This window comes from Eptesicus fuscus, chromosome 14 (assembly GCF_027574615.1).
Source record: "Eptesicus fuscus isolate TK198812 chromosome 14, DD_ASM_mEF_20220401, whole genome shotgun sequence".
Taxonomy (NCBI): domain Eukaryota; kingdom Metazoa; phylum Chordata; class Mammalia; order Chiroptera; family Vespertilionidae; genus Eptesicus; species Eptesicus fuscus.
The window spans coordinates 18,551,752-18,574,644 of NC_072486.1; the positions used below are offsets into that span (position 1 = coordinate 18,551,752).

At 38.4% G+C, this 22,893-nt stretch overlaps 1 protein-coding gene across 1 annotated transcript in view; it reads left to right on the forward strand.

Annotated features, from left to right (window-relative positions):
- Positions 1–15,499: 15,499 nt before the first annotated feature.
- Positions 15,500–22,893, forward strand: part of MEOX2 (mesenchyme homeobox 2) — a 61,102-nt gene continuing 53,708 nt past the window's right edge. Inside the window, exon 1 of the mRNA XM_008148513.3 lies at positions 15,500–16,391. Within this exon, the coding sequence (XP_008146735.1) occupies positions 15,878–16,391 (514 nt within the window). The 5' untranslated portion in view covers positions 15,500–15,877. The remainder of the gene's footprint in view (positions 16,392–22,893) is intronic.

Genomic DNA, 22,893 nt, shown 5'->3' on the forward strand with positions numbered 1-22,893 from the left:
TGGCAACTCATGCTTCTTAGACAATAGAAGGTGTTATGTGATACTCTGAACTTTTACTTGTCATACCTTAATAGGAGAACACCTTCTACTGTTCTAACCCAACTAAAGATTATACCTTGCCATTGAAAAACAAAAAGTTCTTCACCCAATCTCTACTTTCACACATGGGAGAAAAATTGGTTTCAAATTTACTATAACTCAAACCATTAAGAACTGAATTTGTCCAAAACAACACCTTAGTTTATACTCCAGACATTGCCAGTGTAAACTTTCAGTCTTAGGTGTAATGTACTCCATATGCTTCACCATACTGCATAGGCAGACACTTGAATCTTTCATATTTGAGTTAGCTCCTGTTAGTCCCAAATTGGAGATAGCACAGTGATACAGTTTTTGAGTAATGGATGTTATATAAAGAGAGGAATAATACATAGTTTCTAAGACAAAGATATAGCAAAGATAATCAATGTATTTGACACAAGCTACTAGCCAATTGAGAGTATGTATTGGTTATGTTTATAATAATGGAACAATGTAGCATGTAGAAAGTTTATTCAAACCATGAAGACTTTTCTATTTCATAGAGCATCTTTTAAATGTATAGAAATAAAATACTTTATTATAAAATTTATATACATTCATTACACAAAATTACAAAACTTTGAGACATTTGAAGAAATAATTAAGTATCTACTAATCTCACAAACCAGAGATAATATTAAACCTTTTTGAGTATATATTTTAATATCATATATACTAGATATGAAAAAAGATGTATTATGTGGTTGTATTTGGGTCATCATTTATGATTGTAACCTGCTTTTCTCCTCTGCATTATATAACAACTGATTTCCTGAATTCTTATTTTAGAACTAGAGGCCCGGTGCATGAATTTGTGCACAGGTGCGGTCTCTTGGCCTGGCTGGCGATCAGGGCAGTTTGGGGCCAGCCAGCTAGGGATAGGGACTGCCAGAGATTGGCTGGCTGCAGGAGGTTGACTGTGGGAGTGCACTGACCACCAGGGGGCAGCTCCTGCCTTGAGCGTCTTCCCCCTGGTGGTCAGTGCACATCATAGCTACCAGCCAGTTGTCCGGTCGTAAAGGTCACTTAGGCTTTTATGTGAGTTTTAATAGTTGCACTCTAGTTATCATAATAATCTTGTATAATAAAAGCCCAGCAACCATAATGGCAGAATGACCAGAACAACTGCTCAAACAGACCACCTCTCAGTCCGTTTCCCAGGCCAGCAGGCTCCGATCACTGATGGTGAATGGGGACCCGTGGTGGGTGGCAGGGGATGCGGGTGGTGCCAGGCCAAGGCCCCCACCCCCGCTGGGCACCCTACACGCAGAGGGCGACCGGCAGCGGGGGTGGGGCCGGCTGACCTCTCAGTCCCTCCCCCACCTGTCAGGCTCCCATCGCTGGATGGCCAGTGGGGAACCAGGGTGGGTGGCGGCAGGGGCCAGGGCCGCCTGCCTGCAGCCAGAGAAGATGGCCCTGATCACAGGCTAGGCCTGGGGGTCGTACCCGTGCATGATTTTGTGTGCTGGGCCTCTAGTTTATACTAAAGCAGTTAATCAATTTTTATTATTTTATATATCTTTCCAACACAATAAATGTTACTTCAGAGACTTTATTAGACACAAACTTTTGATATATCTGGTTATTCCCTTTGAATATATTAATTAATCTGGGTTATTGAATCAAAATAACATTTTACTTTTATCTATTCCTCCTGCACACCCCCAACTGGGGATCGAGCTTGTAACCTGTCCATGTGCCCTTGACTGGAATCGAACCTGGGACTCTTCAGTCCACAGGTCGACATTCTATCCACTAAGCTAGGGCTAATTATATTCTTAAAAGCAGTGTATGAGCTTTATTATTTCCCTAAATCCTTATCACCATAACCTATTTTTCTTTAAATGTTGTCAATTTGGTGGGTGGAAAATGCTAAATTCATTAACTGCATTTTTATCACAAGTAATTTCATGTTTCAGTAGTTTCATATTTCTTGATCATATACATATGTATATGACCATGAATTATATATATATTTTTTATATTTTTATATGTTATATATTTCAGATTCTATTATGTAACATTGTGCTGATCACACTTTACAAAGATGTTCCTTGCATAGCTTTTTTTTCTATTTTTTTTACTTGATAAAAACAGGGTTATTATATTAGAACTAGTGTCCTGGTGCATGGATTCATGCACATTGAAAGGAAATTAATTAGAAGAAATATTTTAATATCACTATTCATGTCTTGCTAATGAAAAGAAAATAGGATTCTACTGAGTCTCCTATCTACCTACTCCAGGACTTCTGTGAGGATCAAATGAGATGAGGCACGGAAAAACGTATCACAAACATTTGGTAAAACTGTAAAATGTTTGCACCTGGCTGTAAAGCAATTCGGGTTCCTGGGTTGAAGAAACTCCAAGGAGGCTAGTCACTAGGGAGAGGAAGCCGGGTGTTGCTACATGACATCATTACCTGGCACCCACAGTGACCATTTCTGGGTTGGGCTGGGCTGTGAGCCACATTTTGTGCCATGGGGTCTTGGCAGCATTGGCGGCGATTTGATGGGGTGTTGCTCCGGGGTGTTGGTGGGGCCTGTGTCCCCCTTGGGGGAAGCCGAGTGTTGGTTTGTCAGCGCCAGGTCCATGGTGCCGTTTATTTTCAAATGTCCAGTCCATGTCATGGCAGCTCCTGCGTTGAGCATCTGACCCATGGTGGTCAGTGCGTGTCATAGCTACCAGTCGAACAGACACTGAGCCTTTTACCATGTATATATAGATTTTTTTCCACTAAAAGTATTTCTACACTCTTAGTTCTTGACAATATATTTGTAATAGAAAATCTGAAGGAACTGATGACTAGACACTTGAAGACAGAAATAAAAGACAGCAATATGGCTCAAATATGTGCCTACAAATGAATTAATAGATTCAGAAGATGCAACTATGGCATTTCAGGGGTCATTTTACTGGGCATATCATATAGAGATTAATGGTTTTCTGCTTGTGTCCCTAGGTATTTTTGTTTCTTTATAGGTGCTACACACAGACCGGGGGCAGGTGAGAAGGGAAAACAGTAACCAAGTGGTACCAGGTCCCCTTTACCTGCATTTATCATAACTGATCTGCTTCTCACTCTCCACTTTACATAACTGGGTTCTATATCCTCTCATCCTTTTATTTGTGATAGTAACACTTGCAGGTTGAGAAGATGATAATAGTTGGACTATATATGCTACCATTTTTTTCTTAAATCTTTATTGTTGAAAGTATTACATATATCCCCTTTCCTCCCCAATATAGATTTTAATCAGTATAATATATAGGGTTCATATTTCTCCAATATAGCTATCCAAATATTCAGGAATAGATGAAATAGTGGTGTCTAGACATTGCCTATGTAACAATTGCCTTACTTTTAGCATACTCTGTATATTCTCAGTATATGAATTAAGCATACATCATGTACATAAATGTTAAATCACACATTCTATAGTGTTGTTTCAGGAGTATTTTGTTTCAGTGTTAGTAAGTCTGATTGTTTGGAGTAGCCTTTGAACCAAAGGCTAGATCCAGTAAAACTTAAAATGTACCAAATGCTACCATAAAATCATTCCAAAGTACTATAGTTACGCAATATGATATAGCTTCTTCCTTAGAACTTAATTGTCCTTTTTTTCCTTTTTATTAAGTTTATTGGGGTGACACTGAATTATACAGGTTTCAGGTGCACACTTCTACAACACATCATCTGTGCACTGTATTGTGTGATCACCACCACAAGTCAATTCTTTGTCTCTCACCAATTATCCCTCCTAAATCCTCCTCCATCTTCCCCATGGTCTCCCAGGCAATCACCATATTGCTGTTTGTGTCCATGAGTCAGTCAGTCTCTCTCTGTCTCTCTGTCTCTCTGTCTCTCTCTCTCTCTCTCTCATAGTTTTTTGGTCATAATGAAGAGTTTTTGTCATCCACCCAATTTCTGAGTATTATATGCTGTGAGTTTTTTAAATCATATTTCAAGGCAAAGAGAAAAGTCAAGGGAAATTTGTGCAACCTAAATGGATGATCATCATATACAAAATATTGATAGAATTAAGTTTTATTTATCATCAGCATATTCTTTTGCTTATTCAACAAAACATTTATGGATTTTTGTCCTAGGACAGTATGTCTCAAGATATTAGATTGTTAATTGGGAGGAAAGTGGAACGAATGGCTAGATATAAATAAATACTCCCAATTTTTTTTATAGGGGCTCTTTTGTCGATAATACAAGATCCTCAGGACTAAGAATACTGAACATTATCATAATGATTATAATATCTATCATTTATAGAAACACTTACTAGACTTAGATGACTTGCTAGTTTATATCATTTGTCAACATGAAGACATCTTTATTTAGAAACTAGAGGCCCGGTGCACGAAATTCGTTCATGGGGGGGGGGGTGTCCCTCAGCTAAGCCTGCATCCTCTCCAATCTGGGACATCCCTCTCACAATCCAGGACTGCTGGCTCCCAACTGCTCGCCTGCCTGCCGTCCTGATTGCTGATTGCCCTTAACCACTTCTGCCTGCCAGCCTGATCACCCCCTAACAACTCCCCTGACAGCCTGATTGATGCCTAACTGCTCCCCTGCTAGCCTGATTGCCCCTAACTGCCCTTGCCTGCAGGCCTGGTCACCCATAACTGCCCTCTCCTGCAGGCCCGGTCGCCCCCAACTTCCCTCCTCTGCTGGCCTGGTCACCCCTAACTGCCCTCCCCTGCAGGCTTGATCACCCCAACTGCCTTCCCTTGCAGGCCTAGTCCCTCCCAACTGCCCTCCCCTGCTGGCCTGATTGCCCACAACTGCCCTCCCTTGCAGACCTGGTCCCTCCCAACTACCCTCCCCTGCTGGCCATCTTGTGGTTGCCATCTTGTGTCCACAGTGGGGCAGTCATCTTTGACCACATGTGTGTTGGAGTGACAGTCAATTTGCATATTATTCTTTTATTAGATAGGAGGATTAGATAGGATAGAGCCCTGGTGAGTAGGGCCAGCTGGTTTGCCCTGAAGGGTGTCCCAGATCAGGGTGGGGTGGCCTGGGTGAGGGGCCTGTGTTGGTTTGCAGGCTGGCCATGCTCCCTGGAGACCCAAGCAGAGGCCCTGGTATCTGGGACTTATTTATCTTCTATAATTGAAACTTTTTAGCCTGGAGCGGAGCCAAGCCTCCTGCTCGCTCTGAGGCCACAGCCATTTTTGTTGGGATTTATTTATCTTCTATAATTGAAACTTAGTAGCCTTAAGAGGAGGCCAAGGCAGTCCAGGGCTGCGGAAACTTGGCTTCCTCCATCGCTGAGGGCAACTCATGCCTCCTGCTCTCTCCAGCTCCATGGCTGCCGTCATTTTTGTTGGGATTTATTTATCTTCTGTAATTGAAACTTTGTAGCCTTAAGCAGAGGCCAAGGCAGGCCAGGGCAGGCAGAAAGCTTGGCTTCCTCCATCGCTGGGGAAACCCAAGCCTCCTGCTCTCTCTGTAGCTGCAGCCATCTTGGTTAGGTTAATTTGCATACTCGCTCCTGATTGGCTGGTGGGTGTATCGGAGGTACAGTCAATTTGTGTATTACTCTTTTATTAGATAGGATAAGGAGCCCTAGCTGGTTTGACTCAGTGGATAGAGTGTCAGCCCAAGGACTGAAGGGTCCTGGGTTCCATTCCAGTAAAGGGCTCCTACCTCAGTTGCAGGCTTGATCCCCAGCCCTGGTTTGGGCCTGTGTGGGAGGCAACCAATTGATGTGTCTCTCTCACACTGGTGTTTTTCTCTCTCTGTCTCTCCTGCTCCCTCCTCCTCCTCCTCCTCCTCCTCCTCCTTCTCCTCCTCCTCCTCCTCCTCCTTCTCCTCCTCCTCCTCCTCCTCATCCTCCTCCTCCTCCTCCTCCTCCTCCTCCTCCTCCTTCTTCTTCTTCTTCTTCTTCTTCTTCTTCTTCTTCTTCTTCTTCTTTCTCTCTCTCTCTCTCTCTCTCTCTCTCTCTCTCTCTCTCTCTCTCTCTCTCAGGTTATCCTTGCCACAATTAAAAATCTAGTAAGTGACAAAACCAAGACACAACCCAGGGTGTCATTTCCAGAGTCTATACTATGGACTGTTACAGAATGGACAGACGGATTGAAAATATAACACAATGTTTGACAGAGAGTTACCCGAATGTACACATAGAGATTGGTGTCCCAACACGATGGCAGACACTTGATGGCAAATTTCCCAAAGAATACAAAACCACTGTCATTACATGTAGACACAATGGTGGTTCTAATTCCAAATAAAATTGGGAATGAACCTTTGCTCTAAAGCAAAAATCAAAGCTAAATATACAATAAAAAAAAAAAAATCTGAAGCTAGGCTGAACATTTTTTCAGTTAAATTTTCTTTGCAGCTAAGTTGTTATTATATACTTTCCTAATGTGATATGGCAGCTACGTGAGAACTAAAGTCTAACGATAAAGTGAAACTCACAGATCTCAGTGCTCTGTTGAGTATATTTATTGAGTGCTTACTCTGTGCCAAACACTGTGCTAAAAAAACACCAACATTAAGACACCAGGAAGACTCAAGGAATACAGTATTTAGGGGTGTGAGTGAAACCTATTGGTAACAAACTTGAAGTTTGGCATGGCAGAAACATTTACTGCTCACCAAATAGCCTTGTGCTCCAGAATATTTTCCAGTCCCTTTGTGGGTATATGGCTTTGTTCTGGCCTGCAAGCTATGAGTTGAAATGACATGTATCACCTCTTCATCAAAGTATGACGATCGGGTATGTGACCCTCCACCTCTTCTACCCCTGCTGTGGTATTTGGGAGCAACATGTTGAGATGACTAATTCACAAGATCAGTTACTGCCTGGTGAGCCAACCATCTTGCATCAGATTCTGCAGGAATAAGGAAGAAACTTTTGCTAAGGCAATAAGATATAGAGGTTATTAATTCTTTGTGACAGCATTGTGTAGTCCATCATGAATAATACACATGGCTCTTCTTTCTTTGCAAAGGCTGTTGCTAAATGAACTCTTTCAAGCATATCAGCAGTTAATGAATGACGATGCTCCTGATACACAGAGGAGTAACTGAATTTCTTCAAATAGGATGTTTTGCCACTCCAGGAATTTCCTGTGTTTCCTTGAGGTCTTGTTTTGGAGGTTTCCAGGTGTGATACCACATTGTGAAGCTCCTAACCATGAGGTCAAGAGGATCAACTTACCGAGATATTTCAGGTCCTACATCATTTTGACAGATATATATGTAATTTGGTACGTATTTGTGAGGGGGGGGTAGAAGAGAAAAAGTTAAATGACATCCTCTAGATCAGTACTGTACAAGACAAATATAATGCAAGCCACATACGTAATTTTAAATGTTCTTGTATCTATATTAAAACGTAAAAATTAATTTTAATATACTTTAAGTCCAATGTATCCAACAATTATCATTTGACATGTAATCTATATAAAAGCCTATTAATTCCACATGAAACCGTTGAAATCTGATGTGTGTTTTAATCTTAAAGTGCATCTTAGTTTGGACTAGCCACATTTCAAATGCTCAATAGTCACATGAGGTTGGATTTGGCAGTGCAGCTCTAGCCGTGTCAAATTTATTTTACTTGAGCTTATGTTAGGCATTATGTTAGACACACTCACAATATTGTTCAATTTATTCATCATAATTATTTTTAGAGTTAACAAACGACTGCATTCAGAATTGGAAAATGACGGAGCTAAGATTAAGTTCCCCCTTCTGCCTCTGAAATGGAGCAATGCTTTGGGCAAGTGGTGGGTCCTCTGTAATCCATGGTGAGTCCTCTACAATCTGAGTGAGAAGGGTGAAGCCTCCAAGTAAAGTAATGACATGGCTGATGGGGAGCAGCATGGGGTTAATGAATATTAAAGAGGTGTGATTGGGACTACTCCACTTGATAATTGACTGCATATGGGAAGGATAAGGAAGAAGGGGCTCCTTGAGGTTGTGTTCCTGCTTCTGACTTGAGCAACTCAGTGGGCAATGACGTCGTTTAGAGAGAGACTGACATGGGACTTGTTAACATGAGATTGGGTTTTAGTAGTTTTTGATGACTAGAATTGCTAGTATAAGGCAAGGAACCTAACCTGCCTTTTTATTTTAGCCATGACGATGTTACATTTGCTCACACATTTCAGATGATAATGACCTAACACCTGCTAACCATTTACAAAAAAATGATGAACCACACATAAATTGGCAAATATTTAATATTATTACAGAAAGAAGAACACTGACAGCTAAGTCCACAAACTCAGATTTACAGTGTATACCATTTACATGCCTTGATGTGCTTCTTTATATCATTTTTCTTTTTTTAATCATTATTGTGGAAAATATTACATATGTCCCCTTTTTTTTCTCTCATTGACCTCTTCTAGCCTGCCCCCCCACCCCACCCCAGGCCTTCACCACCCTATTGTTTGTGTCCATGGGTTATGCATATATGCATACGAATTCATTGCTTGATCCCTTCCCACTCACCCCACCTCCCCTGCCTTTCCTCTGAGGTTCGACAGTCTGTTCCATGCTTCTATGTCTTTTTTAAAGGTACTCATTCAAACTTTTTCACCACACATGCAATACTGGACATTTTTTCAGAGTTGTATTAAGTTCTTATCTTTGTTCCTGTAAGAACAATTCCAGGCCCAGATTATGCCACCTGGGTCTGAGCCATCTGCCTTGGTGGGATCTATCAGATGATGGTATGTCATCTACTTAGGAAAATCTGATCTTAAAAATCCAAAGGGACTCAGTGTTTTCCTCTGATCACATCACATTAACTATACATTATAGGATACAAGATTTTACTGAAAACAAAACGGAGTAATCTCAGTACCTCATAAACTCTTGACATCTACTACTAGTCCACAGACAGTAACTATGATGGAAAAAATATTGTAATTATCCTGGAAAAGCATAACTGTGCTATTTTTATTTCTGAATTTTACAATATGAATGAAATATTCTTCAAGTTCTCTGCAATAAGTAGAGGTGTTATAGTATTTGTTTATGAGTCAAATTTATTTAAATTGCCTTTGACTATGTCTTCATAGAAACATTAACCTCAGTGTAACCAGCACATACAGTATAATCAACTGGAGTATGTTACCTGCAGAAATGCTGTGGCCAATCACTACAGGTGCTCTAGGTTGGAAGGGGAAACTGTCAGATTTCTCATTACTCATGCAGCTCATTTTCAAGATCAGTAGTAAGTTTTACTGAATTTTATAACATATTCTAAAGTTATTTAGACTTTTTCATCTGACTCTGTTTTCCTATTAATTAATTATTTATGCTCTCAAGTTTTCGTCCTTAGAAACATTGAATGGACCAAGGTGGTTCCTGCAACTCAAGTTATAGGGCAAGGGTCTTGCAAAATGAAGATGCCAAGTAGGGGAAAGAATCTTCTGTAGCCTCTCTAAGTTTGAAGAGGCTTGGTCATAATATTCACACCCTCTTACACAGTATGAAAAAGCTTCACTTTGATCACGGGTCACCTTGTTGATGAAAAGAACTGTTAGCCGATGCTGTGAGGAATTGCCTTATCCTGGACTCTTAAACTCAGAGCTGATATTTCTTCTGAGTTCTGGTTAGTACTTGATTCTACCAGAATTCCCTCGTGCAGTGCTCTAAGATGCAGTTGGACCAATACTGTTTTTTCTCTCAGTGACTGAAAACTGTTGAAAATAGGTTTATTCCCTTCCCATATACTATTACCCTACCTTAGCAGAAAGCATCCTCTAAAAATAAATAAAATATGGGAAATAATTGACTACAATGAGTTTCAGGTTACAGATTTGTAAGACAAGAAAGTAATGATTATTCAGAACTTCAGACATTCAGTAGCTTGCACATGTCCAAGGCATTGATCACATCTTTACTTTAGTTGTACATTAGGCATGTGAGATTAGTTGAAACTGTCTCAGAGAGCAATATTTTGTTATTACTTTTATCAAAAATATATATGACATATATATTTTAAAATAAACCTTCCTCCTGACTTTTTTTTAAAGTTCCAATTAAATTAAGACATGCACCTAGGGTCTTCTTACCATTATCATAAGTGTATATAACTTATGAATTGCCTATTTGTATTATTAAATATAGACTGATTTTCCGTATAGTTAAGTTTATCTTATTTCTCTGTCTTTTACCCTGTCAAACCTCTCTGGTTTTCTCTGGGCCTATTCTGTCCTATCATCCTTCTGATTTCGTAGGTCAACTGAGACAAAAGTAGACAGTTGTCATTTAATCGTTTTCATCCTTGTTTTAGTCCATTTCCATATGGTCATTGCCTTGTTTAATAATACTCTACATCACTTCTCAAAATCTTCTACAAATCCGAACTGAATCAAGGTACTAATATTAAACTCTTAAACATATTTTGTTATAAGAGTTAATGTATTTGGCTTTAACTTTGCACTTTGTTTATTACTCAAATATTCAAAAGGTTCCCTTTTCCCATGAACAAAGATTTTGACATCAAAGACAGCTGGTGTTTCTTTGCTGAGTCTGAATCATATAAAATTAGCATGTGTAATTAAATATTATGAAAGAGCTATACTAAAACACAGAGGTTCTCAGGGATTAAAATCATAAACCCAGTTCAAAATGAAAGAGCCACTTTAAGAATAAACATGCTACAAATTGAAGCATGAAAAATAAAAACATGTAAGAATAATCTTTCATAGTGCCAAAATTATAGTAGTTATATTGAACACTTAAAGTTGGAAATCTTAAAACAGAAGACTAAGATTTTACCTATAATTCTTATCTTTAGTTTCGATTGAGTTTTTGTTCTTTGAGATTTTTTAATTTGTCCTAATTTCAGTCCATTTAGAAGTATAGTATTACTTTCTATGATATGGGGAAATGAATGGTTTATTTCCCTTAAATTATGGATAGGAATTTAGTGCTTATGAGTTGCATGGTATAGAATCTATAACATAATATGTAGCATTTTACATGAAACTGTCTTGCATTAGTGTGACTGTACATCTTATAATCTTATAGTTAAGATATGCAAAGGAGTCAGTTGTCAACTGTAAATCATTGAAATGCATAGTTATCAATAAAAATAACAAGGTAAATGCAAATTAAAATATAGAAATTTAATGTAATTATTCCCCACGTACATCATTATAAGGAAACTTGGTTGAATATTCTAAAATTAAAACAGGTGAACCAAAAGGAGTTCAGTTAGAAGTTTTTGAAATTTGAGAGGTAGTCAGTGTCTTTCTAATTTTAACACTCCCCGCCCCCCGACACACACACATACAAATAAGTAGAATTTAATAAATTGTATATAGAAAACAACTGGAATTATGGAAGATTACTTAAATCATTCATAATCTATACTTCATGCTAGTTTTCTGAAAGTTATTTACTATATTGTACTTGAATTGAAACTACTAAAAGAACTCATAAATCTAAATGTAGGAAGAGATAGAAATTAGAAAAACGAAGTATGTTGGGTATTATTTTATACTTTTCAGAAGTAATATTTAAGTATTCACTTCTTCTAGTATATGTAGAAACATAACAATTTCAAGTACCAATTAGTGTTATGTAAAAATAATAATTTATTTTAAAAATCAGTAAAAGGATATAGAATCAGTAAATAACATGTGTTAACCACAGCAAAATTATTCTTCAAACTTTATAAAATACCTGGATAAAGGCAACTCCTTAGTTTAAAAAAATGAAGTGTGTTATAAATAACAAATTATAATTGAGTATTTAGCATATTTTGATATTGTCAAAATTCTTTATTTCATAAAAAAACTGAAGGACATAATTTATTTCTTAGAGAAATGTAGCTGAAATAATATTTCTATCCTCATTAAAACCTTCAGAGATAATTCAAGTTTCAATTTAATTTTTCATATTTAAATTCACATATTATGACCACTATATATTAACAAGGTAAATTTATCTACCGGTAAAATGCACAGTAAAGTTTATAATATCTGTAGCTAATGATCATATTTAATTTTAAATATTTTTATTTCCATCAAACCTCATGTCATAAATGTACAGAAGAATGGCAACTCAAAAGAATCATCATGATTCTTACAATAAAATTTAAATATAAATTATTCAGATTGCTTAATTTAAGTTATATTTCACTTAAAATAAAATAGTTTTAATTTTAAAAATCTCTGCTCTTACTATTGAACATCACTTTGTTTAAACAGGAATAATAATACATATACACACTTATCAAATTTAAAGAGCACATATTTAAAATAATTTTGATTATGTTTCATACAAAAGATGGGAAGTTTACATTTTTCATATATTCAACCTCTTGTTATAATGTGCTGCTTAATATCAAACCTTGCATAACATGCTGCATTAATAGAATATTTTTCAGGAAAATTCAAGTATACTGTACATATAAGATAAATGCTATGAGTTTAAATGCTATATAAATTCTATTATAACTTTTGCGGGATTTTTTTTTTTTTTACCATTCTTCTTGATATAATTAGCCTATGTATGTAAAAGTCAACTTTCAACATCAGATTTTGTTGATTTGAACATAAAGTAGTTATGCTAGGGATTTTTCCTGTTCTTACATTTTTCAAAATATTTTCTATGGCCTACAAAATAAAAATCAATATTTTATCTTATTCCAAATATTTTAAAATATGAACATTTTAAAAAGAACTTATTTAATAATTAATATATATATATATTTGGCAATTCAGAGAAAAATATCATATTTAGTTCTGGAATATATCAGGACCCCTTTTTTACTCCTTTCCTCTGGAATCGCACTTTTTTCTCTTCCAAATAACATTTTCCTTATATTATGTTTTCAATTAGAAATCTGTACATCATAATTCTTACTGGTATTACATGTTTTGGGTCTTCAATTAAAAAAGAACATTCCTCTAGCTTTGTGTTAGCTGTGTGCCTTTCAAAGATACTCCTTCCCTTTCTAACCTTTTCTAATTTTTTTTTTTTCCCAGTTGTCCACCCCCACAGTCTCAGAGGCTGGTTGACTAGGGCAGGTTGTACAGAAACTTCAGGACATGTTGTTAACATCTGACACAGTGAGTGAGAAAAAAGCAAGCAGTCAGGTTCAAGGAAAAGTGGCAACTTCTGGAGATGAAAAGTTGGTGTTTTTGCTAGTTGCTAGTTACTTGCAACACACTGGCTAAATTCATATCCATTCACTTCTCAATCGCTTGCTTCCTCTAAACCACTAGAACGCAAACCAAACGGACTTTATGGATGGTTTTTATTGATGTCTGCAGATCAAGTGTCTCTTTAGTTAGTCTTGCCTGACATTTTTCCTCAATGCTTTTAGTAGAGGGCATTATAGTATGTAAATATTTCTGGTTACTGTTTATGGAGGTGGTTGCCTAAATTTCTCTATGGATAAAGCCTTTCATGCTTTCACCCAGAATCTATGGGAGCCACCCGAGTTTGGGAAGTTTCGTGTTGCCCTTTGTACTTCAAGTTTTAATATTAGGGCACATATTGAAACCATAAACACAATGAAAATTCAAAATATATTCCGACGAGATTAGAAGACTCTACCTCCTCCTTTTTCATCCTTAAAGAGCCAAGGGCATGGGGAGTGGCAGGAAGAAACATTCTTAAGATCTAAACCCTGGACGCCGTCCTGTGAGTGCTTAAAACCCTCAGAAACGTGCAACCTGCAGAACACCCCCCTTTGGAAGTCTAAAACGATATTAGATTCCCAAAATATCGGCAAAGAAAGTCTTACCGTCAAATGCTTGCAGCAGGTTCCAGCTCAGACCCAGACTGAAAAGCTGAGCAGCTGGTGAACAAAAGTTTTAGCTTTTTTTTTTTTTTTTAAACGAAGTCTGCAAAACTAATTTCCCTCAAAATAGGGCTCAATTTCCGTTAAAGAAAGCAGCGCTTACAAATCTCAGAATTCCTGATCACCCCCACCCCATCCCACCTCTGAGCAATGGAAAACAATTCGAACTTTCACACGGATGTAAAGGTTTACTGCGAAGCCACTATCCCGCAGCACAATTTAAAAGAAAAGGGAGATAGGTTGAAGCCCGAGGGGCTGGCCCAGGGAGAAGATTCTGTCTGCCTTGGGGACACTTCTCAAAGATTAATCAATACTTTTTTCCTAATTCAAACCAGATGGCTGGCCTAGTTTGCTGTCCCCATTAATCCCATTAACAACTTCAAAGACCTGGTCCCCATCCTCTGGACACGTGAGACAATGAAAATAACGGGGCGACGCTGCTGGTGGCACATTCGGGGTCCCAGGATTGATATGTGAGCGCCTATATTCTCTTGATGCGACATGTCCCAGGCATGAGTTGACTGCTCCTGCAGCTCATTATGGCGGAGGTGGGGGTGGGGGGTGGGGGAGGGCCTTGCTTGCCTTGTGTAAACGACTCTGCCCCCAGCAGACAATGTCTCAAGCAAGTGGCAGCATCAAAGCCCAGCTGATGCGCCCACTAATTCCCTGGGCAAGTTTTCTGTGATGCAAGGTTAACCAGGGAGATCTGAAGCCCCCCCGGGTTAGTGAACTTTGGAGGAAATCGAAGGGTAACATTTCCTAGTCGATGGACCACGGCTGAGGTGGGGGAGGGGGTGCTATTAGCAGATTTGTTTTTGAGCGGCAGACAGCTGATTTCTGGATGGAAATGAGAAGAGATGGGCTGGCTCCTAAAGGGGAAAGATGACCTGTGCGTGCAATCGACACATCTCATGCGATCGGGGCCAAACCGCTTTGGAATATTCCTGACCCAGGAAAAGTTACTGGTGGGCACTCACCGGGACCGGGAAGGTAGAGGAGAGGGCATTTGGGGAAAGCAGGAGGAAAGAGAGCCCACCAGGCACCGCAAGTGCGGACGCCAGGGCTGGACACCTGCAACTGTTACTGCCTCCTCGTGCTGTCCTCCCCCACACCCCGCACCCAAAACGGCCCTTCCCCGCCCGCCCGCGGGGCGCATTCCTGCCCCCTGGGTCCTGACGTCCGAGCCCTTTAACAACGCAGCTGCCAAAAGCAAGGTGCGCCCCTGCGCCCCGGGCGGGAGAGGAGAAGTTTGGACATTTTCTGGAAGCGCGCGCCAATCTAGCTCTGATCTTTTCCCTTAACCCTCGTGTTCCTCCACAGCTAGGCGCAGCCCTAGCCTTCCTGCAGGTGACAGTGTCCCAGTGGCAAACAAGACACCTTTCCTGAGCGAAGGGAGCGGGCGGGACAAAGCGTGCGGGGCTGGGTCTGGCCAGAGCGCCGCGCCCTAGCTGCGGGCGCTGGGAGGGAAGAGCGGCTGCCGCCGGGCCGGGGTTGAGCGCAGGGCGCGCCGCTCGCAGCCCGGCGGCTGGCAGGGGCGGGCGGGCGTGGGCGCGGTGTGCGTCCAGCAGCTTTAGGAAGTGGAACTGGAAGCGCGTGGCGCAGACTGAGCGGGAATTTTGGAGGGAGTTTGCATGTGGTCAGCGCTGGGCTCCTAAGCCAGCCCCCAGCTCACATTACACTCTATTTATAACCTCTCAGAGCCGTTTCCCCCTGAAAGCAGTTCTCTGGGACCACCTTCTTTTGGCTTCAACCTCTCCTACTCTTGACATCTGAGTCGCTCGGAGGGAAGCTCCTCCAGGTCAGAGTGTTTATATGTAAAGGAGACTGGCCGCTAGGGCTCAGGACCGGGATTATCCCAGCTCTGCGGAAGCGCGAGTGGCTATCGCTTGGGGAGGGGGGCAAGTCACACGGTTTACGGTGAAAAGTGACAGAGGGTGGTGTGGCGTTTGCAGCCTTCGCGAAGTCTTCTGCCTGGAACCCAAGACTTGCATGCTATGGAACACCCGCTCTTTGGCTGCCTGCGCAGCCCTCATGCCACCGCGCAAGGCTTGCACCCGTTCTCCCAGTCCTCTCTCGCCCTCCACGGAAGATCTGACCATATGTCCTACCCCGAGCTCTCCACTTCTTCCTCGTCTTGCATAATCGCGGGATACCCCAACGAGGAGGGCATGTTCGCCAGCCAGCATCACAGGGGACACCACCACCACCACCACCACCACCATCACCACCACCAGCAGCAGCAGCACCAAGCTCTGCAAACCAACTGGCACCTCCCGCAGATGTCCTCCCCGCCGAGCGCGGCTCGGCACAGCCTCTGCCTCCAGCCGGACTCGGGAGGGCCCCCGGAGATGGGCAGCAGCCCGCCGGTCCTGTGTTCCAACTCGTCCAGCTTGGGCTCCAGCACCCCGACCGGCGCCGCGTGCGCGCCGGGGGACTACGGACGCCAGGCGCTGTCCCCCGCGGAGGCGGAGAAGAGAAGTGGCAGCAAGAGAAAAAGCGATAGCTCAGGTAAGGCGCGCCAGGCACCCTGGGCAAAAGGGGCGGGGAGACGTCAGGGGAAGATTCCCTCGCCCCGGCGGCGAGGAGGCAGGGAAGAAGGTACCTGTCTTGCCCTCTCTGGCTCCCCGCCGCCAAATTCCGCGGGGCTGCCCTCGTCCTGTGATGTGGGGACACGTGTTTCGGCGAGGGGTAGAACTGTGGCCAGCGGCACTAAGCGCTCCAAGGTTCAAACTAGTTTACCAGAGGGCTGAGCATCAAAAGGACGGGTGACAGTATGTGAAATCGATTGCAAAGCGTGACCTCGCATCTGAGCGGTGGGGAGGGGAGCGCACCCTGGGATGCAGCGTCCGCTGGGCATGCGTGCGGGTGCCGCTCCTTGACTTTTTCCCTTGCAAGTTCCCGGCTCTTGAGTGGCTCGATTTTTCCCATCGTTAACTGGATTTCCAAATTATTGCACAATATTTGGAACTTGCAGTGGAACTTGGCAGAGCGTATGAGAAAAAAAAAAAGGTTTAGATTTTTTTTTTTTTAATTCTGATTTCAGAGTTCTTTAAATAGCGCCCTTTTCTAAATGGTAAACATTTCCCTTCCTTGGGGAAGAAGATATCATCTAGGAATTCAGAAGATTTTAAGGGACGTGTCAGAAAGTTGTTAATACATACATGCTCAGACTCTTGAAGAAACATGAGTCGTAATAATAGTTGTATTGTGGCACTGATCTAGAGTGAGAATCCGAGTTTCCAAAGTGGGAAGTCATACCGTCCTCCCATTGAGAATTATCGGGGAAAGTGCTGGGAACTCACAGTAGCCCCGGCGGTGCTGGCTTGCTGCACCCTGAGGCCGGTGTGCGCGCGGGTGCGCGGGAGACGCTGGTCTTCCTGGGGAGAAGTGCAGTAGCCACGCAAAAAGGGATGCTGGAAGGCACAGCCTGCCAAGGATACGGTCACAATCCGGAGAAACAAGTTTTCCAGGCAACCCTCACCGCCCTTCAAGGATGTTTTACAATTAAGCGAGTTGTGAGTTTTCTTCAGTAGCTACAGCGCCGCAACCTGCCATCCAACTTTTCTGAAAAGTGTCATTTGTTTAATATGATATTTACGCATTTTCTACCTTTGAGGAATTGGCTTAACAGTTCTAGAAGGTAATTCAAGACATGAGTTTGAAAGACTGGAAAAAAGTTTATGTTTTATCATGCTTTAGGTAAGATCCCACATAAATGACAACGGGTGCCCACATTATTTCATTTTTCCTGTGCAGCTATGCTATCAATTGTTCTTCAGGATGAGTTATGGGAAATGTAACCTTTACTTTCCAAGGTCAGAGGTGAACTTTTAATACTGGATCACAAATTAGTTTATACCTAAGAAAGTTACCAGTAGTATCACTAATTATTAATAGTTGTTACTAGCCATAAGTGAAACTCTCAAGACAGAGTTAAAAGGTTAATCATAATAAGAAGGCTTCCGTCTTCATTATAAAAAAAAAACAATTTTAGAATGCCGTGATCCGATCAGACACAGCACTTGATATCAATATAACTTTTTTTTTTTTTGGAAACAGATTCCAGTTCAGATTTGTCAGCTCACTTTTGCAATTGCCAGAAGCTCTTACTGTTCGCTTTACTTTATGCAATGAGAAATCTATGCAAGAGGTTGTTGTTCCTTATGCTTCCTGAACTGAACCACTGCACCTAAGGTGCTTAGGGCAAACAGGATTTTCATATGGACACATGTTATTTGGGTTGGGAGGAAACAGGGAAAGTGGGATCAAAGCATCTACAACCCTTAGTCATTTTAATAACAACTTTAAGAAAATGGGTTCATTAATAGTTCTACTCTCCTTTGGTGGAAAATAACCATATAACAAAATAAGTTTATTTTTACATGTTGAAGCTAATAGAGTGCAGGAAAAATAGACACAAAAGTTAACATCAGCTTCATAAAGTATTGACAGATTACATCTTAAGTGGGAACTACAATTAGTCATCACCAAGGATAGAATCGCTAGGGAGTTAGAATGAGCATTTTCTTTGATGGGTTCTTTTGAAAGAAATTTTAACTAGTTAAAAGGAAATATCCCAATAGTTTCCAGTTAAATATATGCATACTCATTGAAAATACAATTTAGTTCGCCAGTTTCACTACTTGAGTTAATTTATATTTGTTATATCTTGAGATAGATTTCAGTTCAAGATATCTTTCTCCTGTGATGACATTGCATTTGGTCCTCCATAATTCATGTTCACAACTCTTTTATTTTATAGTGTCGTAAGGGTATCTTGTTCTAGCAAAAATTAAAGTGATATAGAAAATCACTATAATTCTGATATATTATTAACACATATCTCATTGCTTATAGCACAGTCTTATTATTTCATTATTTCCAAAAATTAAATTAATTTCTGAACTTTTGCAATTTTTAAATTATATTAGATAAAAGTCATATGCCTAATAGAGACCATTTATATTTTGTTAGGCAGTTTATAATAACTATGTATTTATAGTTCAGAGTAAATGCAGTACATAAATCCAGTGCAAAGTCGGAACCAAATTCTGTATCCTTGCATCTGATACCCAGATATCTTGTATATGTGCATGACCGTGTGGAATTTTAATTGGATTTTAAGCACCAGAAAATATTGAAAACCAACCTAAATTTTATCCATGGAAATGATGCTAAAACTACCATTTGTAACACTTACCAGCATACATTAACACACATTTCCCATCGCAAACACACACATATACAAACTCAAGAAGCTTAAGGATCTAGAAACAAATATTTATGGACTTTATTCTTCCATTATAATTTATTGACAGTTGAAAATAACCAAACTTAATAGAAAAGCACACTGTTATTTTTTATATGTGTTAAACATTTTTTGCAACTTTGAACCTGCTCTGCTTTCCAGTGTTATTAGCAAAGCCAACATCTGCCACCTCTTCAAAGGGGCTCTTAAAAATCGAAACTTTACAACTGTACTTAAAACAATCTATACAAAGCAGGTGATTCTGAAAAAAAGTCTATAAATAGGGTGAATTACTTGGCTTCAATTACATTTGATTGTTTGCCAAGCAATGCAGTAATAGGTATAAAATGCCCACTAGCAGTTAAAATAACCAAAGTAGATTAATCAACCTAACTTTAGTTTATATGAAGATAATACACAATATAAACATGTAAATATTTTCTATTCAAATTAATTGAATGGATATAAGTATGTTTTCATACAGAATTTAAAAATTTATATAAAAAGGGAATGATTTGGGGATGTGGATTTTACAAGGTTTTGAATCATATTAGATTCTTGTAAAATGACAAATATTTTATTTATAGCTACAAGATATAAAATATTTATTGTCAAATTATGTCTGTCATATACCTGACTATGCAGAATGACAAGAATGACATTAACAAGCTGGAAGTTAAATATAGAGTAATATCTTACCTACCCTAACTCTGGTATTCTAACTTTTTCTAGATATTCAATCATTATGTTTTCTAAAAGGAAAAAAAAGTCACTTTATCGTTCATTTCTGTGTTACTTATTATGTTTATTGTTTTAATATTTGCTTTGGAAGTTTAAAAATAGTCTATTAGATCTTGGTTATCATAAGGAAATATTGAACAAATGAAATATCTCAAATTTTGCAATAAAAAATATTTTTTAGTCTTTTTCTTGCAGTAGTAGATTAATTTTAGGTGTAAACACTTTTAAATGGTGACCTGACATTACAAAACCTAAGTACCACTGACCTATATGCATCTTCTCAAATGATTATACTAAGAAGTTAAGAGTAACATTAAGATGCGTTATTGTTGAAAGTCAGCAATAAATTCATTATAGAAATAGGAATAGTTTCAAGTTCTGTGTAAATATCTTTATAGTTTATTTGAAAAGGAAAAACATTAAATGTAAGGCATGAGACTTCTAAAACTTTCATTTGGGTTCAAAACTCAGTACTAAATATTGAAAAATTTAATCTTTGTTTATAGTGATTATCAATGGAAACCACTATGTTGGCATCCTGGAAGCTTGTTTACTAAAAAAATATATATTTTAAGCATTAATGTGTTTTCCCTCTGTGTTTAAAAACATAGACCCTTCATCACAGCATTGGAATTTATAATAACTTACAATATTTGTTGTGTGACCTAAAGAGTCTCAGAAATAAATTTTAAGCAAAAATGAAATAGTAAAATAGATCAACTTCTTCCCTTAGATTCAGGAAAATTTGAGAGACTAATTCCATATTTAAATTAATTTTTATTTTCCATATGAGCTAAATTATGTAAGAAATCCCCATGTATAAATTCATACTTGTCCTGGTAATGGTGCCAACTTTATTCATTTATTTAAAATGGCAGCTGGAAATACAAAACAATGATGTGAGGGCTTTGTAGATTTCCATTTCAAATGAGAAAAACCAATATAATACAATAATATATTTAGTTTTTGACTCTGTTCACTTGAGTCATTTATTTCTAAAATTTCAGAATGGGTCTCTTTCCCAAGCATTGTTATAAGGATTACAAATATCTATGAATGATAAATTCTAAAGAAGAAAAAATATTAGAAAATAAAATACACATAGGAATTATTTAGTATTTGTTGAGTATTAACTTTGGATGATTTATCTCTCTCAAATTTTCTGTATTTTTGTCATATTGTTTTTTTGTTATAAAATATTTTGTGGGTAAAATAAATTAGCACATGAAATGAAACTATCAAGAGTATTATATTTACCTCTGTAATCATAAAATAAGAAGGATTAATTTTTAAGTGGCCAGTTAAATTACATTTCCTGGATTATGGTGTTGGTGTCTGATTCCAAAGTTGTTTTTTTTTTTAAAAAAAAAAGATGAAACACAAACAAAGGCCAAAGTCCACAATTTAGAAATTGAGGTAAGTCTGATGTATTTAAGCAACAGAGCACATTTTATTATCACAACTTATTTCTCTATATTTGTGTTGTAGTCATTAATATGGTTTAGTCATCACTAACAACCTTTTTGTTATAGTTGTCAAAAAAATGAAGCACTAATATTTTTTTCTATTTTTGTTATGATGCTCTTATGACTACTTCTTGGAATAGTTTTTGTCAAACTGAACCTCCCAAGTTAACCTGGAGTAACACAATAAAGAAGGTTACTTGCAACACTCTCTATACTACTCCTAAATCGTAGTCATGGGTGAGGTTCCAAATCCAACTGGATAAAACTTTGCAAAGTATTTTATTTCTCTCTTGGAGTAAAACTTACAATGGTAACAGTTATTCAGGTCTCAGTCTTCAATTTGCATTACCTATGTTGAGGCAGAACTATTTTAAATCTGATAACCTTTCCTCTATGGTTTTCTACTTACATTATAAAAGTGTAGGGGATTTATTTTCACTTTAAGAAACTTATGCTAGATGATATTTTATGATACAAAATAATAATATATCTATCGAATCATTTGTGTAAATTTTGAGCACATCAATTGTTTTACTTTAGAGTATTTCCAGTTAAAACCTTTAATGTATTTTAACTAAATTAACAGAAAGTTACTTGGTAAGAGTAAACGTTCAGATGTAATTGAATGGGTCAATTATTTTTCCTCTATATTTGGAATTTTAAATATACAATAAAAAGTAGCCTATTATTCATTAAACCTTCACTTATAATGTTACATTTTCCATAGCACTTTAATATTTCTGAATTTATACATGTTACTATCTATAAATTTGGTACTATGTATTGGAATACTTATTTTTATAAGATTCTGAAAATACTTTATGGTATGTTCTTTGGTCTCTTACATGTGCATGTGAACAAGAATAATCAGGTAAAATTTGTATTATATGTATGCATTTTTGGATAGGGTTTGCATGAGTGAGAGGAAAATTCCTTAAGAAATAATCATTTTGCTCTCTCTCTACTATATAGATTTAAAATTTAAAAATTGAATTTTCAGTTTATATGATATTGTTATGCTACTTTTAAAAGCTAGCATTTTCTTAAAAGTTTGATAATTCTAAATATTTTTGTATTTTGATGACTTAATTCGCATATCCTTGGAGTTTTTACTTTTATTACAAATATAACGTGTTTAAAAGGTAATACTTACAGTAGTAAAACCATTGGGATTTTGACTAAAGATTTAGATTGAAAATTGGTTTCTCTTCAAAATTTCATAGAATAAGCTTAATTCCAATGTTTTAAATGTATTTAAAAATCCTATTTTTTTCATAAGTTTTCTTTCTAATATGTTGTAGGTTTGTTTCTTGAACCTAGAGAGTTACACGGATTGAAATTATGAGAATAAGGTGTTTCTTTTTTATAGTTTTTAGTTTATCCTGTGTTTTAGTAGAAAGGGTAATGGTAAAAAGGGAGAGTGTTGTATTAATGAGAACATGGCATCTATATGTAAAAGCACACTTTAAAATAATACGTTTATGTAGAAATGCACACACACTAATAGATAGAATTCCAAATTTAATTACTTGATAACAGATCATCTGAACGAGAG